General features: G+C 47.7%; 9 protein-coding genes across 9 annotated transcripts; 5 read left to right on the forward strand and 4 right to left on the reverse strand.

Annotated features, from left to right (window-relative positions):
* Positions 1-2,253: 2,253 nt before the first annotated feature.
* On the reverse strand, positions 2,254-2,988 carry N7455_004882 (GMF family protein; the record flags this gene model as incomplete). Its single annotated transcript, XM_065604908.1, has 4 exons — positions 2,254-2,445; positions 2,521-2,651; positions 2,792-2,891; positions 2,986-2,988. The coding sequence occupies 4 exons, from the start codon at positions 2,986-2,988 to the stop codon at positions 2,254-2,256; spliced, it is 426 nt and encodes a 141-aa protein (XP_065461808.1).
* Positions 2,989-3,068: 80 nt separating this feature from the next.
* Positions 3,069-4,468, forward strand: N7455_004883 (flavin adenine dinucleotide pyrophosphatase). Its single transcript, XM_040961083.2, has 3 exons — positions 3,069-3,421; positions 3,494-3,660; positions 3,781-4,468. Exons 1-3 carry the CDS (start codon positions 3,227-3,229, stop codon positions 4,412-4,414), a joined length of 996 nt encoding a protein of 331 aa, XP_040808492.2. The 5' UTR covers positions 3,069-3,226; the 3' UTR covers positions 4,415-4,468.
* A 947-nt stretch (positions 4,469-5,415) lies between these two features.
* Positions 5,416-6,393, reverse strand: N7455_004884 (Ras family protein; the record flags this gene model as incomplete). The annotated part of the gene is made up of 4 exons (XM_040961108.1): positions 5,416-5,654; positions 5,797-6,072; positions 6,199-6,313; positions 6,382-6,393. The coding sequence occupies 4 exons, from the start codon at positions 6,391-6,393 to the stop codon at positions 5,416-5,418; spliced, it is 642 nt and encodes a 213-aa protein (XP_040808486.1).
* Positions 6,394-8,272: 1,879 nt separating this feature from the next.
* On the forward strand, positions 8,273-8,461 carry N7455_004885 (uncharacterized protein; the record flags this gene model as incomplete). Its single annotated transcript, XM_065604909.1, has 1 exon — positions 8,273-8,461. One exon carries the CDS (start codon positions 8,273-8,275, stop codon positions 8,459-8,461), a length of 189 nt encoding a protein of 62 aa, XP_065461809.1.
* A 620-nt stretch (positions 8,462-9,081) lies between these two features.
* N7455_004886 (uncharacterized protein) lies at positions 9,082-9,721 on the forward strand (the record flags this gene model as incomplete). The annotated part of the gene is made up of 2 exons (XM_065604910.1): positions 9,082-9,601; positions 9,693-9,721. 2 exons carry the CDS (start codon positions 9,082-9,084, stop codon positions 9,719-9,721), a joined length of 549 nt encoding a protein of 182 aa, XP_065461810.1.
* A 128-nt stretch (positions 9,722-9,849) lies between these two features.
* On the reverse strand, positions 9,850-10,707 carry N7455_004887 (shikimate dehydrogenase family protein; the record flags this gene model as incomplete). Its single annotated transcript, XM_040961082.2, has 1 exon — positions 9,850-10,707. One exon carries the CDS (start codon positions 10,705-10,707, stop codon positions 9,850-9,852), a length of 858 nt encoding a protein of 285 aa, XP_040808471.2.
* A 261-nt stretch (positions 10,708-10,968) lies between these two features.
* Positions 10,969-11,895, forward strand: N7455_004888 (shikimate dehydrogenase family protein; the record flags this gene model as incomplete). Its single annotated transcript, XM_040961071.2, has 1 exon — positions 10,969-11,895. The coding sequence occupies one exon, from the start codon at positions 10,969-10,971 to the stop codon at positions 11,893-11,895; it is 927 nt and encodes a 308-aa protein (XP_040808466.2).
* Positions 11,896-12,147: 252 nt separating this feature from the next.
* Positions 12,148-12,917, forward strand: N7455_004889 (putative pathogenesis associated protein Pep2; the record flags this gene model as incomplete). The annotated part of the gene is made up of 2 exons (XM_040961102.2): positions 12,148-12,285; positions 12,344-12,917. The coding sequence occupies exons 1-2, from the start codon at positions 12,158-12,160 to the stop codon at positions 12,915-12,917; spliced, it is 702 nt and encodes a 233-aa protein (XP_040808456.2). The 5' UTR covers positions 12,148-12,157.
* Positions 12,918-12,998: 81 nt separating this feature from the next.
* On the reverse strand, positions 12,999-14,018 carry N7455_004890 (sugar phosphate isomerase/epimerase family protein; the record flags this gene model as incomplete). The annotated part of the gene is made up of 1 exon (XM_040961104.2): positions 12,999-14,018. One exon carries the CDS (start codon positions 14,016-14,018, stop codon positions 12,999-13,001), a length of 1,020 nt encoding a protein of 339 aa, XP_040808475.2.
* Positions 14,019-14,058: the final 40 nt, after the last annotated feature.

Here is a 14,058-nt window from a genome sequence, read left to right on the forward strand (position 1 = left end):
TAAAGAAAAGTAAAATGCTGACAGTACTTTATACTCCGTAATGGAAGCGACTTCGACCCGAGGATATTGCACTACTGCAATAGCAAACGTAACTCAACCGTTGATCATCCCATTTTCAACTTTTGTCCCTCACTAGGCATTTAACTAATCGTCCTTAGTCTCGTCGGGTTTGAACCCCTGCAAATGAAAGTGGGCTTAAACGGCTTTCTCAAGCTGGGAAACCCGGGAGAATATTATTTTATAAAATCTAGAGCCAGCCCCTTGGGAAAAGGAAAACAAAACAGCAAACGGAAATGAATTTCCCTGGCCAAAGTGGGTCTAGTGGGACGGGTGAGAGTGGAGTACTTTGGCGGTCGGATCGCTGGTCCCAGGGTGGTGGTGCTGCCCAGAGGTGTATGAAGTATGTTGTATCCATGGTACTGGCTTGGCCTTCCAAGGTTGAAAGATATAAGAGATAACCTTGGAATATCAGGCAATATGTTTTTTTATATCTGCTAATCTAGTAGATACCTGTACATGTACTTGGATACAATCACATATCGTGTCTGGAACATACTCCTTGATTGTACTTGAGTATCCCAGGGGGCCTTCTGCATGCAGTAAGCATGAATGTCCCGTCCCATTCCCATGTACACGGAAGTATAGACCTACACAATTTGATACACAGAATGGAACAATACATAAATATTATGTATCCTGAGCACTGTAATTCGTAATCTTGCCCTCTCATCTGCCATAAAGAGTAGTCTACACTTTATGTATGCTAATGATGCTCTAAAACATTACATTCTTCCAAGCTGTTTAGATATACTGTCGCCCCTCTTTACACAGACTACATGTCTCTGTTCCAACTATCGTGCATGATTACTTGACCCGGCGCAATGGCCCCGGGGTAAAGCCACACGCGGATGACACGCCCGCTTTGCCACCGCCATTCCAGATCGCACAAATTGGCATGTTTTCGCCCATTTGTACATCCTGTTGGTACAAAAAAAAAAAAAAAAAAAAAAAACCATGAACTGTATTGATATTAGTATCATTATACGGTGTACAATGTTGATGAAATTATTGAAGTGGAAGGCGATTCGAGAACTACATGGTAGTAGCAATGTAGTTAACTATCTACAAACTGCACACATTGTAAATGATCTTTGACTTTTCGCGTGTAGTAAACAACACCTCGACGAGTATCAGTCCCCTGAATTTCTAGCCAACCTGTGTAACACAGGCCACAAACCAACCGACCAACTTCCAGCTAAACAAGAGAATCAGAGTTTATCGAACGGTGGAGAGTAAGAATATCTCGCAGTGGGGGATCACATTTACAGAGGGACGAATCAGCCACTCTGATGCATATTGCATGTCCACTTCAACGAACACATTGCAGGAAAACAGGAATAAGCCGCCAATTGTATCAATCAGAAGACCCGGAATCTTCTTCAGCGGCGACATACATGACGGGACTAGTGAAGCCATACGAGCGTATGAGCTACCATCTACGAAGATGATCATCGGCCCCCAAAGGTCTTGTGAGATTGAAAGGCTTTTTGTGCAGGATAGTTGGGTTGATACCTTGATGAGCACTAGGTCTAGTTGCATCGATCAGCCTGGCTTTTTATCCGTGGCTGGCGACGATCTCGATGGCTTAGCTGGAGAGATGCATGACACGCCCCTCTGGCCAGAAGAACTGGCCATTCGTGAATGATGGACGGTGATGGTAAGAAAAAAAAACTATTATAAGTGTTTTGTCATCCAGCCCTGAGCCATACCGTGCTAATTGACTGCAACGTAGGCCCACTGAGCCTACAAAGTAGGTGAGCACCGGCCTCCCCGAACGATGGGCCTTGGCCACTCTCTCCAAACCGGTTTATTTGAGAGTACACAACTCGTGAGATCTACCACTAGCTCGAGTATACGAACTGCACCGTTGAAAATCATCTGGTTGATAGATCACAAATTCCGTTCTAGGGACCATGCTCTTGTGTGATCGACGCCAGCTTGAGATCCCGGGAATTTGGCTAGTCTAGGCAGCCGAGTGCATGTCAGATTTCGAATTCCAGAAGTACATTCGACACCCGCGGAAGTGTCTGTGTGTGCATGGGCGGCATTTACAAGCCAATAGGATCCAGCCAATCCGCAAAACCCGAAAAACAAAACGCCCTCTATACAAATCCCACGCCTTGGGTATATGCTCATCAATCCACCGACAGACATGCTCTCCAATCAAGAGATGCATTCGCTAGCCCAGGGGGTTTAATCCGACCCGGTCAGCTTGGACTTGATGTCGACGATATCTTCATCGGCCTCCACCTCAATCACCCGGTTGACTTGGGCACTGGTGCGCATCAGTTCCACTGCATTTGCGTACGACATGCGTTGCATCGGGTTGCAGTTTTCCGGGAGCCAGTAGAGGAGAACATAAGGGACTGAGGGACGTCCGTCTTTCTGTGAGTGCATATCTCATTTAGTACGCGTGTCGTACGACGGAGACCAAGTCTGCATTATCGGTAGACAACTTACGGTGGTCATGGGGTGACTGAGGAGAATGAACCGTGGCGAGGATTCGGGAAGATCATCGGCCAGATCTTCCATGTTGGAGTAGATTGTATCGTCTTGTGGCCGGATCTCCTGGGACTTTGCATCAATGATATCTATCACGCACCACCTGTCAGCTTGAGACGCATGAAATAACATGGATATGACTTGGTTGGCACTATGTACGTGCTATATAGCCCAATTTCTGTCGAAACGCATGGGAGACTTGGGAAAGCGCAAATTTAGGGGCCCATACAGATGATAGCTTGCGCATCCTTGGCTCTCGATGTGCCCAGACGGAACTTGCGCAGCTTCTCCCTAGTCTCGGGAGAGAACGAATATAGTCGTGAATCAGACTACCATAACTCAGCAGTCAGCACTTGATGGGGGAAACTCGTGAGCAGTTCGCATGGCCTATGCCAATCAACCTAGTGCGGGGAGACATCTCACCATTTTGGACGTCAACTATGGGACAGACAGAGAAGTCAAGTAAACGAAAGTCCTGAGCCTAGTGCTAATAATGCACTGAATAAAAATGGTACTTGGTATCCCCGACCTGAAAAATGGAGAAGGCTGTAGGAATGTGAGGCCAGACGACGGAAATGCGGGCGGAGTTTCCCTGTTCCCCCACTTCACTTCCTCCGCGCTTTGAACAACCCAGACATCGAATTACTCCTCCACCTATATCTCTATGTTCAGCCGACTGAATCTACTGACGCGACACTTATCACGCCCATTCAGTCCCTATCGTCCCACCAGCCCCTCCTTCTCGACCCCGTCCCTGGCCCCTCGCTCAGGTCCCTCCGCAATGACATCAGCCGCACCCACGAAGCCCATCCACACGGCAGCATGCCTCATTATTGGCGATGAGGTTCTCGGTGGAAAGGTAACTTGAAATATTCCCAGGCTCCATCATGGAAAGAACAAGGACTCTGACATTACTTCAACCCACCCTTAGACTATCGACACCAACTCGCCGTACCTAGCCAAGTTCTGCTTCTCGCTCGGCATAGAACTGAAGCGAGTCGAGGTTATCCCCGATGATGAAGAGGATATAATAGAAGCCGTACGACGAATGAGTTCCCGCTACGACTTCGTCGTCACCAGCGGCGGCATCGGACCCACGTGCGTTACAATGCCGTCCCTAGTTTCTCCTCGCCCAAGAGCAACGCATACACACCGACAACGCGCAAGCAACGCGGGCACTTCATAAAACACGCAGCTAACACATATCCCCCATTACAGACACGATGATATCACATACTCCGCAATCGCCAAGGCATTCGACCTAAAGCTGGAACTGCACCAGGCGGCGTTCGAGCGCATGAAGCGCCTCTCCAAGCCTCACCCCATGCAACTCAACTTCGACTGGGATACACCTTCACCAGGCCTGACCGCCAAGCTGCGCATGGTCGAGCTCCCCTTCGACCCGAGGCTCTCGCCCGAGTCACAGGCTGTGTTTGTCGCCGACGACCTGTGGGTGCCGATCGCAGTGGTGAACGGCAACGTGCACATCCTGCCCGGCGTGCCGAGGCTCTTTGAGCGCTTGCTCCTGAGCTTGAAGCCCTCTCTCATTCCCCGTTTGACCGACCCAGAAGGCAAGGGGACATTCCGCTTGATGATCAGCACGCCGTTGCCTGAGAGTGCGGTGGCGCCGTACCTGACTGAGCTGGCGGCTAAGGTTGAGTCTCGGGGGATCAAGGTCGGCAGCTATCCGCGTTGGGGTAAAAAGCGCAATACTGTTACTTTGGTCGGGGCGGATAAGGCTTACATGGAGTCGTTGGTCAGTGAGGTTGAGGAGAATGTTCAGGGTAAGCGGGTTGCTAAGGAGGATGAGTTGGATCCTCCGTCCGACTCGGAGCATGTCTACAGCCAGTAGTTTGTTTATCGCATAGGTTATTCCGGGAGTAAATTGCCGCGCTTGAAATACGCGCAGCATATAGAGCATACCCATTTCACATGCATATTTCAGCTAGTTAGAGTGCCGAACATGTTAATATAAACCAGGCTAGATTACCACACGAAGCTATAAGCGAGACTCGCATTAAGAAACAGCCCATGAGCTAGTAGCTGCCATAGTAGGTCTGTAACCAGGGAATATTTGTCAAGATTGATATTGAAGCAGTAACCGTAGGGATCAGAACGAATAGATTGCACCATCGGGGGATAGATGGGCATATATCTTCATACGCAGAGCACCCGACGATAAATAGAACAACCAATATACCAGGACAACCATACTCAAGAACAAGGGTAAACGCCGCAATGATGGAACGCAAGGAATCCACCTTGCCCTGAAAGAACATATATTGACAGCCGTGTCGTCTCGTGGGAGCAACACGGATAATGATAATAGGAGGCGATAGATAACAAACACCAGGGATCTTTCGCAAAGACTTGAACAATAAAAGGACAATAATAATAAAAAAGGGACTAAAACAAAGACGCAATCGGACAACAAAAGGGGAATCAAAATGTTTCGTGAGACGAGGTTGGGCGTCAAGGTCGGCAGTCATCAAGAATGCGAGTTCAAGAACCCACAAACATCCGTAACGCAAACGACAATGCCACTTCTTCTTTGGTATTTTTTTCTGGTTTGGTTGTTTTCTGTTTCTCGAGCTTGCAATCTTTCGTGTTTGCAGTCTCCGTATTTTCCCATTTGTGATCTGAGTGGCGGGGGGTTGCAGATTAAGGCCATTCAAAGATTAAAACAAGATATCCAACTTTTCCAAGGGGTGCGCCACTCGGACATATAAATCCATTCCCGTAACTCTCTTCCCGACCTGTGCTGCGTATTTCGGATTTCGGGGTTGTTTCGAGACAAGGGCATCGCAGCGATTCGGATCATTTTGGTATGTTGGTGTGTGTTGTTTTTTTTTTTTACATGATGACGCACTTCGCGCAGCAACCGGCACTCTCGCCCGGCTCGCTCACGTCCATCTTGCCCTCTGGTGCGCGGGCGCCGAACGCGCCGGAGCCGGACGGGTACGAGGACATTTCCTTGTTGTAGCGACGGATCTCGCGGACGAGGTCATAGAAGGCGTTCTCGACGTTGATGCGGGACTTGGCGGATGTTTCGATGAACTTGCAGCCGAACTGGCGGGCGAGCGCTTCGCCCTCTGTTGTACGCGGTGAATTGTTAGCGGAATTGGGGATTGGATTTAGGCTTCGAGGAAAGAGCTCAAGTGGAGAGGGAGAGAGTTCAGGGGAGGTTGGATGTAGATGGAAAACATATGATGGGAACATATGATGAAAACGTACCTTGCTCGGAGACCACACGCTCCTTCTCCAAATCACACTTGTTGGCAACGACAATGATGGGGAAGTAATCCTTGTCCTTGACGCGCAGGATTTGCTGTTGGAAGGTCATGATTTCTTCGAAGGATTGGCGCGATGTAATGGAGTAGATGAGCAGGAAACCCTCGCCGGTTCGCATGTATTGTTCTCGCATAGCCGAGTATTCCTCCTGGCCTGCTGTATCCAGGACATCCAACAAAGCGACTTCATCATCGATCACACACTGCTTGCGGTAGGAATCTGTAGGCGGAAGAAGATTCCGAATCAGCTCTGTTGTTCAACTTGGGGTCCGACACCCTTGGGGAAACGCGACACGATCCGCGCGGCTGATGAAACGGGGGGGGGGGGTGTTTTCGCAGTGCTCACCTTCAATTGTTGGATCGTACTCGTCCACAAAGTGACTCTGGATCAGCTGGATGGTCAAGCAGGACTTTCCGACGCCACCACCGCCGACAACCACCAGCTTGTATTCTCTTAGGAACTGGTAAATATGGGGTTAGCCATTGGGGATGTTCAGAACAAGTCGAGAGGACATTGGATAAATCTCACCTTTGAGGCCATTATGAGTTAGGTTCAAGTCGAGAAAATGAAACGGAAAAGGAGATATTAAGTTAGAGAGGAATCGCCGAACAATTTAAAGCGAAATCCCAAGTCCTTTTTCTAAAAAAAAAAAACAAAGGGAGAATTAGGGGGAGAGAGTTCGGGAGGTTGGAACTGGCGGGAAGAAATAAATGGAGAAAACCACGGAGCTTCCAAGGTTCTTCTTTTCTTCCTTTTCGTGGAGATTCCTATTTAGTTCAAATCTTAAGTTCTGGGGTAAACAAAAGATTTAAAATATAAACAAGATCTTGTTTCTTTTTTAAAGAAAACAAAAAAAGTAGAAGGGAAAGAAGGGGCAAAGGGAAATTCAGGAGATAGTGGGGAGAAAACTGGTGATTGGGCCAGAAAAAGGGGACATGCGCGCCATTGAATGGTGCTAGATTGCTTTTATATTTACTTTCCCTTTTTTTTATTTCAATTTTTTGGGAGGTTTCTATGCTTCTTTTTGATTTTATTACTTGCTTTTTTTTATATATTGTAACCCGATCTATGGAGTACATAACAGTGTTGTCGCCCTATTACTTCCCTAAACCAACTTCTCCTTTCGAGCCAATTCGGTGTTAATATATATGACTTTGGTACGCTACTAAATCATATCTCTACCAGGAAATTGATTGGCTCAAGCCACGGCCCAATTAAGAAACGTGCAATTAACAACAATATATGGCGGAGATTATCTTATGCCTTCTCCTTTTACTGGCAATCTACACTAAGTCCGCAATTACCGCCTCTATATGTTGTATATTGTCTATCGACTACAAAATATGTACCATTATACAGCAGCCAGTTCGTCCCTCCAGAGTGGATCTGCCGTTCCGGTGGAGATGGGTCCCTCTTTGGCGCTTTTAGGGCATTGGTCTCCAATGTCCACCTATATTGTGCAATAGTGCAATTGTACAATTGTACAATAGGTTAAGTTCAGAAAATAACAAGTAATCATCCAGATAGCAATTCAAATGATGTTGGGCATCAAACAACATGGTTTCCCTCGACACCGCATATTCATAACTTTCTTATATGCCTGGATGGCTTGCAGTAGACGCCCGCCTTGCATAATTGCATCATCCCGCCGCAACACAATCACCTGTCACTTTTGGTGATTGGATACATCGGACAAATTCCTATTCCTGTCAACGTCCCGCTCTTAGAACCCCATAATATACGGAGTACAAATCATCGGAGTGTTTGATGCCGATCAACTGATTTTTCACCACGATCACCATTGCTCTACTAAGATCCAAGTCACGCCGTTTTTATTTTTTTATTTTTTTTGACAGATGCAGACGCTGCAGATCAGGAATTGATCCGTATCATTTCCCATACTAATGAAGCTGGCGACTGCCTATGAACTGCTTATATTAACTCTGACAGGCGCAAACCCCGCGACTTGGGACTTGGATCCGACCCCGCAGAATGTGGGCAGGGTCACATTTGGGCGTTGGATCACCTCGAGGTGGATAACCGTTTATAACACGCTTTACCTACTATATTTTCACACTCGACTTCTATGGATGTCAAAGCATCAAAGATAAGAAAACCTTGGAAGAACTTGTGCGATTTTGGGTTCTATCCACGGTTCTGCCCCGGGCGCGATGCCTGTCTTGACTTAGCCACTCTGTTACTTTCCTTTCCCATGGATGAACGGAACTCAATTTCAAGGCTGTGCACTTATAGGTATGCGTTATCGACTCGAACAGATGTCTCAAGGGAAGGAGCCGAGATCAAATTCCGAGGTTACTTATTTAGTTGGACGATATTTCAATTTCGGCATTGTATCCCATAGATTATTCTTAGAAGGTGTGATGTGATAATCAGTAAGGCTGCATCCGTTGGATTTGCAATGTGGGCTGATCCTGATATGATCTGTCAAACGGACGCACGGTCTGTGATTGATCATGACTTTGGTGACCATGCATCTGTCAGCATCCGGCAAGTAGTACGAGGGACTGTGTTTCGAGGCAGCGCTGAGAAGGAACTACGATGGGATGATGACGAGAAGATTGATAATGAGCCGCACAAAACGATGTGATGGGAAAGTTTATTGGTGGCCATTGTCCAATATCTACTGACAAATCTACTTGCCAAGTCACACAAAAGTGATACATAATAAAATTACTCCCTAGAACCAACAGAACCCCAGGCTTACATAGCGTGGAAGGATCGACAGTACAAATCTGTCATGCCAACGGCCTAGTGCAATTTGAAATCGAGAGGCGTGGAGAACAATCGATGTAGAGTGCTTATGTGCTGATATCAACCAGATGAATAAATCCGAACTCGGAATTGTAGCTAACTTAGGAGATAAAAAGAGCCGGACAGATACCCCGAACTCACTTGTCAGCTAAAGAAAAACACCGAATCACACTTGACTTGACTTGGGACCTTAGCCATCACGAATCGCGCTCGATGTGCAACAGGCTATGGGGGTACAAGTTCCTGGGCACGTGAGCAGACTCAATTAACACAACGTGTCCAATCTGTCGGAGATTTAAGTCCCTGACTCGTAAGAAATCACCGTGATGATTTGTCTCCATTGCGAAGATAAAATGAGCGCTACCCAACTCGTGCCTACCCAACGCCCAAGCAGATTAAGCAAACTGCCAACAAGCCCAAGGTTAAAGATCCCGAGCATCGGCCAATCATCTCCAGATGTCTCTTGCAGATCTTAAAGTCGGCGGACTGTATGTCATTCTCCAAGCCCGTCAGGAACCACCCGAGCCCAATGAGTTCTACTGGGGTCTGTATCTCCACTCGGATTCCGTTGGAGGGATGGCATACCACGTCGTAGACACGGGATCTGGGTTGAGACCTGAGCATGAGTATACCGGTGGAATCTTCAACACTCCACTTCTTACGGGCCTATTCCGAATCGCCGATATCACTCGTCTCCTGCATCCATTCGTCGATAGGGTAATAAGGTCCTACGACAGCAGTCTCAACTGTCCTGGAAGAAGCAGTAATAGCAAGTTCTGGGTTTTGAATGTCCTTGCTCTACTGATCCAGCCTACGCCCACCGGATGGCTTCCAGTGAATTGTCATAACCTGCCCATACTAGAGCAGGAAATCCGCGATTGGGGTAATCGAATGTCCCAAGGGCGATGTATTTATCAAAGACCCAAGCCAATTGGATCTTCGACGATTTGTGGGCTGCCAGAGTGGAAGACACAGCGTGAGTTATCCATTTATCCATTTATCCATTTATCTTAAACATCGCAGTGTAGGGAAAAAATCGATTGACACAAAAGAAATGGAATAAATAGCCGAACACCCGATCTATTCAACCAAATGATCTAATCATTCGAGTATGATCTCTCGTGTCGAGCGTCAATTAATCGGTGTATTATTGTGTGTTTGCAAATGCAATTGCATATTCTACCTGTCAATTCTTCCCAAAATCTGGCTTACTCAATTCCAAATCTAAAGCATACCAGCCTTAGCCACAGTAGACCGCTTGCCATCAAGTGCCACAATTGCCTCCGCCATAATCTCCCTCGGCGGCTCAAGTCCCGTCCAGAGTAGAAACTGGTCGAATGCCTGTGAGAGTAGTACCTCCACACCCGTAACTGTGTCCCACCCTTGATTTTGCTGTGCTGCCGTCAAGAGCGGCGTTTGCCTCGGCTTGTATGCCATATCGATACACAAACCTCGATCGCCAAACAACGAGGAGAACTGAGTCTCTGTAGTAGTGTCTGCGGGCACAGTGCCGATGACGACTTCCGGCTTCTCCGGAAGTTCTTGGAGACTTGGGACAACCTTGATCTCAAACACGGACTTGAAATCGTCTCTGACTCTCTCCGCGGTGGCCAAGGTTCGGTTTACGAGGTAGATGCATTTTACTCCAGCTTTGTGCAGAGCGTAGAGTGCGGCTCTTGACGCGCCTCCGGCTCCGATGACCAGTCCGGTGTTTGGTTGGTGTTGTGTTTTTGTCGAGTGTGCAGTCACAATACTGTACAGGCCAGACCAATCTGTGTTGTCGCCGGTGATTATACGCTCGTTTCCATTGTCTTTCACAATGAGAGTGTTGATTGCGCCGATTAATTGAGCAGTCTCGGTTTGCTCGTTGCAAAATTTGTGAACTTGGAGCTTGTGTGGCATTGTGACACTCGCTCCGCCAAAATGATCACTTGCGATCAATGCAGCGGTTCCATCAATGCTGTCGGACTCGTGAATTGTGTAGGTAAAGGGGAGGCCATAATGCTGGAAACCTGCGTTGTGGATGGTAGGTGAAACGCTGAACGATATCCCTTTGCCGAATATGTGGAAATTCTTTGCCATGATGGCTTGAAGTACTTGGTATAGAGAATTGAGCCGATTTATCCCCTCCATTATAAACCCTTGGAAAAGCATAGATGTCGAACTATGTGTCGTCGCATCGGCTATGAATTTAATCGATTGTGGAGCCCATTGCCGTCATCACGGATGGTCTACATCCGCATAAATGTCACAGTTCGAATGTAGAAACCTAGGCTTTTTAGATATTACTGCGACAGAATATTATTCACGTCTTTCACGAATCTGACCTTCTCTTGACCAACAATGACACAGTCGCAATCCCACCAAATGACCCTCCACCTAGTGGGATTGGGTGTCACCCACTCCATCGCCTATAGCATGCACAACTATATTGCGAAATCCCTCGGTCTCCCCTGGAAATTCTACTCAACTGAATGCCCCACGATTGATGACCTGCTCAAGCTTGCAAGGGCACCGACCACAGCCGGCTTGGTGGTGACCATGCCATACAAGAACTTGATCATGAAACATGTTGACGAGTTGGATGAACTGTCTACGATGATCGGAGCCTGCAATAATGTCTATTACAAGAGCGGTACCACGCGAGTCATGTGTGGCACCAACACAGACTGGCGTGGGATCAAGGGTTGTCTTTTAGAAAAAGGCAATGAGAACGAGAGGCCATCGGTGACTTCACCTGCCACGGCCTTGATTGTGGGAGCTGGAGGTGCGAGCCGTGCAGCTGTCTATGCCCTTTCAATTCATTTGCATTGCCCAACAATCTATGTCTTGAATCGCGACGACCAAGAAGTTGCCAATCTTATTCACGACACACAAAAGTTGGCTAGGGTCCCGACGATCATCCATGTGAAAACACTCGAGCAGGCAAAGAAGCTAGCCAGCCCGTACTACATCGTTGGAACAGTGCCCGATTTTCAGCCACAGACCGAGACAGAGCTCACAGTGGCTAATACCCTCGAGTCGTTCCTGTCGCGGCCGGAAAAGGGTGTGCTGTTGGACATGTGTTTCAAACCGCGGAGGACACGGATGATCAAGCTGGGCGAGAAGCTGGGATGGCCTTGCGTGGAGGGGACGCATATCATCGGGTACCAAATTGAGGAGCAGTGGCGTTTATGGGCTGGGGAGGAATATACTCTGAAACTGGACCGGGAAGGTGCATGGGATGTCTTGCTCAAGGCAGCCGAAGAGAGCAAAGGAATCAACTTTTAGTTACTGAAAATATAGTGCTACATAAATGCTACATTCATTTTTCTCTATTCACAAGATTACCAAATAAAGATAGTTAGGTTTATCCAGACATTTTGTCCATCCAATTCTGCGAAGTATATAATCCGAGTTTGATCGGCAATGAATTCAACCGTCAAAATGATTACCCGCATTAACACACCCCGCAAAAAGGGTATATATACTACCCAGGTATATATATATAACAATCTGTTGAACGGATAATCAACACCAGCTCAATTTCATCATGTCCAACTTACACTCCTTGCCCGAAGGGACATGGCCCGAACATGCCTTTCGCAACAACGGACCAGACAACCTGGTTCTTGAGCGCGCGAAACTCCGCGAGCTAGCCGAGGGATGGCCTTGCTACCGGTAAGGGCAACAACCTACAAGAATATACTCCCGATCTTAAACTGAACAAAGATTCCAGTGATGCCTGTGAATGGGAGAATTTCGAATCAATCTTCCACCCAGGAGCATATGTCTATACCACATGGTCCGGCCGAGTTTCGTACCTGGACTTTATGGCAGCTTCCAAAGCGGGGATGGACAAGGGTGCATTCATCATGCACCGATGCCATGGCGTAACGACCGATATTACCCCCGATGCCAGTCGAGCCGTCACCAAGATGAAGGCCACTATCACGCAACGATTCACAATCGACGGAATAGAAGTGGATGCGGAAGCAGACTGTCGTTTCTGCTTCTTCTTCGAGAAAGTTGACGGTCGCTGGGGCGCGCGGTTTGTGCGACATTGGTATGAGAAGGACAAACTGTTGCCTGTGATCCCGAATCAGTTTCCCAATATTGACGTGGAGAAGCTCAACTCGTATCCGGAGGGATATAAGTGCCTGGCATATTGTCAGGAGCTTACCATGGGGGTCTCGGTGCTGAGGGATATGCCTGGTCATCGTAGACATGCTGGAACTGTTTGTGGGGAGAAACATGATTTGTTGTATCGACTTGCTAAAGAGTGGTTGGATGGAAAAGAGATCGAAGTATAGAAGTCAGAGCTGTCAAGAAATATCCCATCATTAACATACATATTGTGGTCGCAATCTTGCTTTCTTCAAGTATTACGGAAATTAATTGAGCCGAAGCCTCTCCTGTAGCTTCTTCCAAGATGCGATACCCCTTTCCGCATGCTGATCGGGTACATTTTGACCTTCTTCAGCCATCGTTCTTGAAAACAACTCCATCGAGACCCATCCCTTGTATCCTAATCCCGATATAATGCTTCTTGCAACATCCTCCACCGGCAGGTATACTGCACGGTCCTCCTCATACATATATGCTCTCGCATTCCGCGACCAGCTCATTCGCGCCGGCTGGCCTTCCACGTGGAAGGGATGACCAGGAACAAGTGGTGATTCCATCCTTTCTGCATCCACAACCTGAAGATAAAAGACCTTTGTAACATCAACCTCAGCCATCATCCGCTCGAGCGACTCCTTCAAATCAGAATCCGCATTGACTGTCTTGCCGGCCGGCGAGGCGGGGTCAGCCCACACCCTTCCCGCGATGTTGAAGGTATCAAGACAGATGCCAAAATTAGGTCGGTCAACTCGCTTGACCACATCCCATACTTTCTCCCAGGTGTCATTTATCGTACTCCAGCAGAGGTTTTCGTACGCATAGCGGACAGGAGGAGTTTCGGCTGCGCCCATATCCGCCAGTTGCCTCAGGTCGGCAACTATGACATCAATGTCGTCGGTGAGTTGGTCTGCGGGGAGGAAATTGGCGGGGATTTGGATGGTGTTGGTCTTTAAGCGTTTGGCAAGCTGAAGCCATAGTTTCATCTTTTCAATCAGCCTTGCACGCTGCTCACGGTCTTTGAGTCCCTCATAGAAGAGGAACGGCTGCAGCGTGATGATATCGAGGGCATGGGCTTGGCAGATTGACTGAATATCATCTGCTGCTTGGAGCAGTTGATCGGATGTTGGGGTGTCATTTTTGGAAGTTTCTCGTGCGAAATAATCAAGGTCTTCGTAGAATATTTCTATTCCTTTGAAACCTGCTTTTGAAGCTTGGCCCATCTTGTAGTCAAAACCATGGAGCCAAGCTCGTCCCAAGGAGACACTCATAATAGCAGGTTGGTAGGTCATGGTGTCTTTACGGGAGTCTGAATTTCACAATGAGTTTGAC

This window comes from Penicillium solitum (assembly GCF_028829755.1).
Source record: "Penicillium solitum strain IBT 25940 chromosome Unknown utg000003l_segment0_segment0, whole genome shotgun sequence".
NCBI lineage: Eukaryota > Fungi > Ascomycota > Eurotiomycetes > Eurotiales > Aspergillaceae > Penicillium > Penicillium solitum.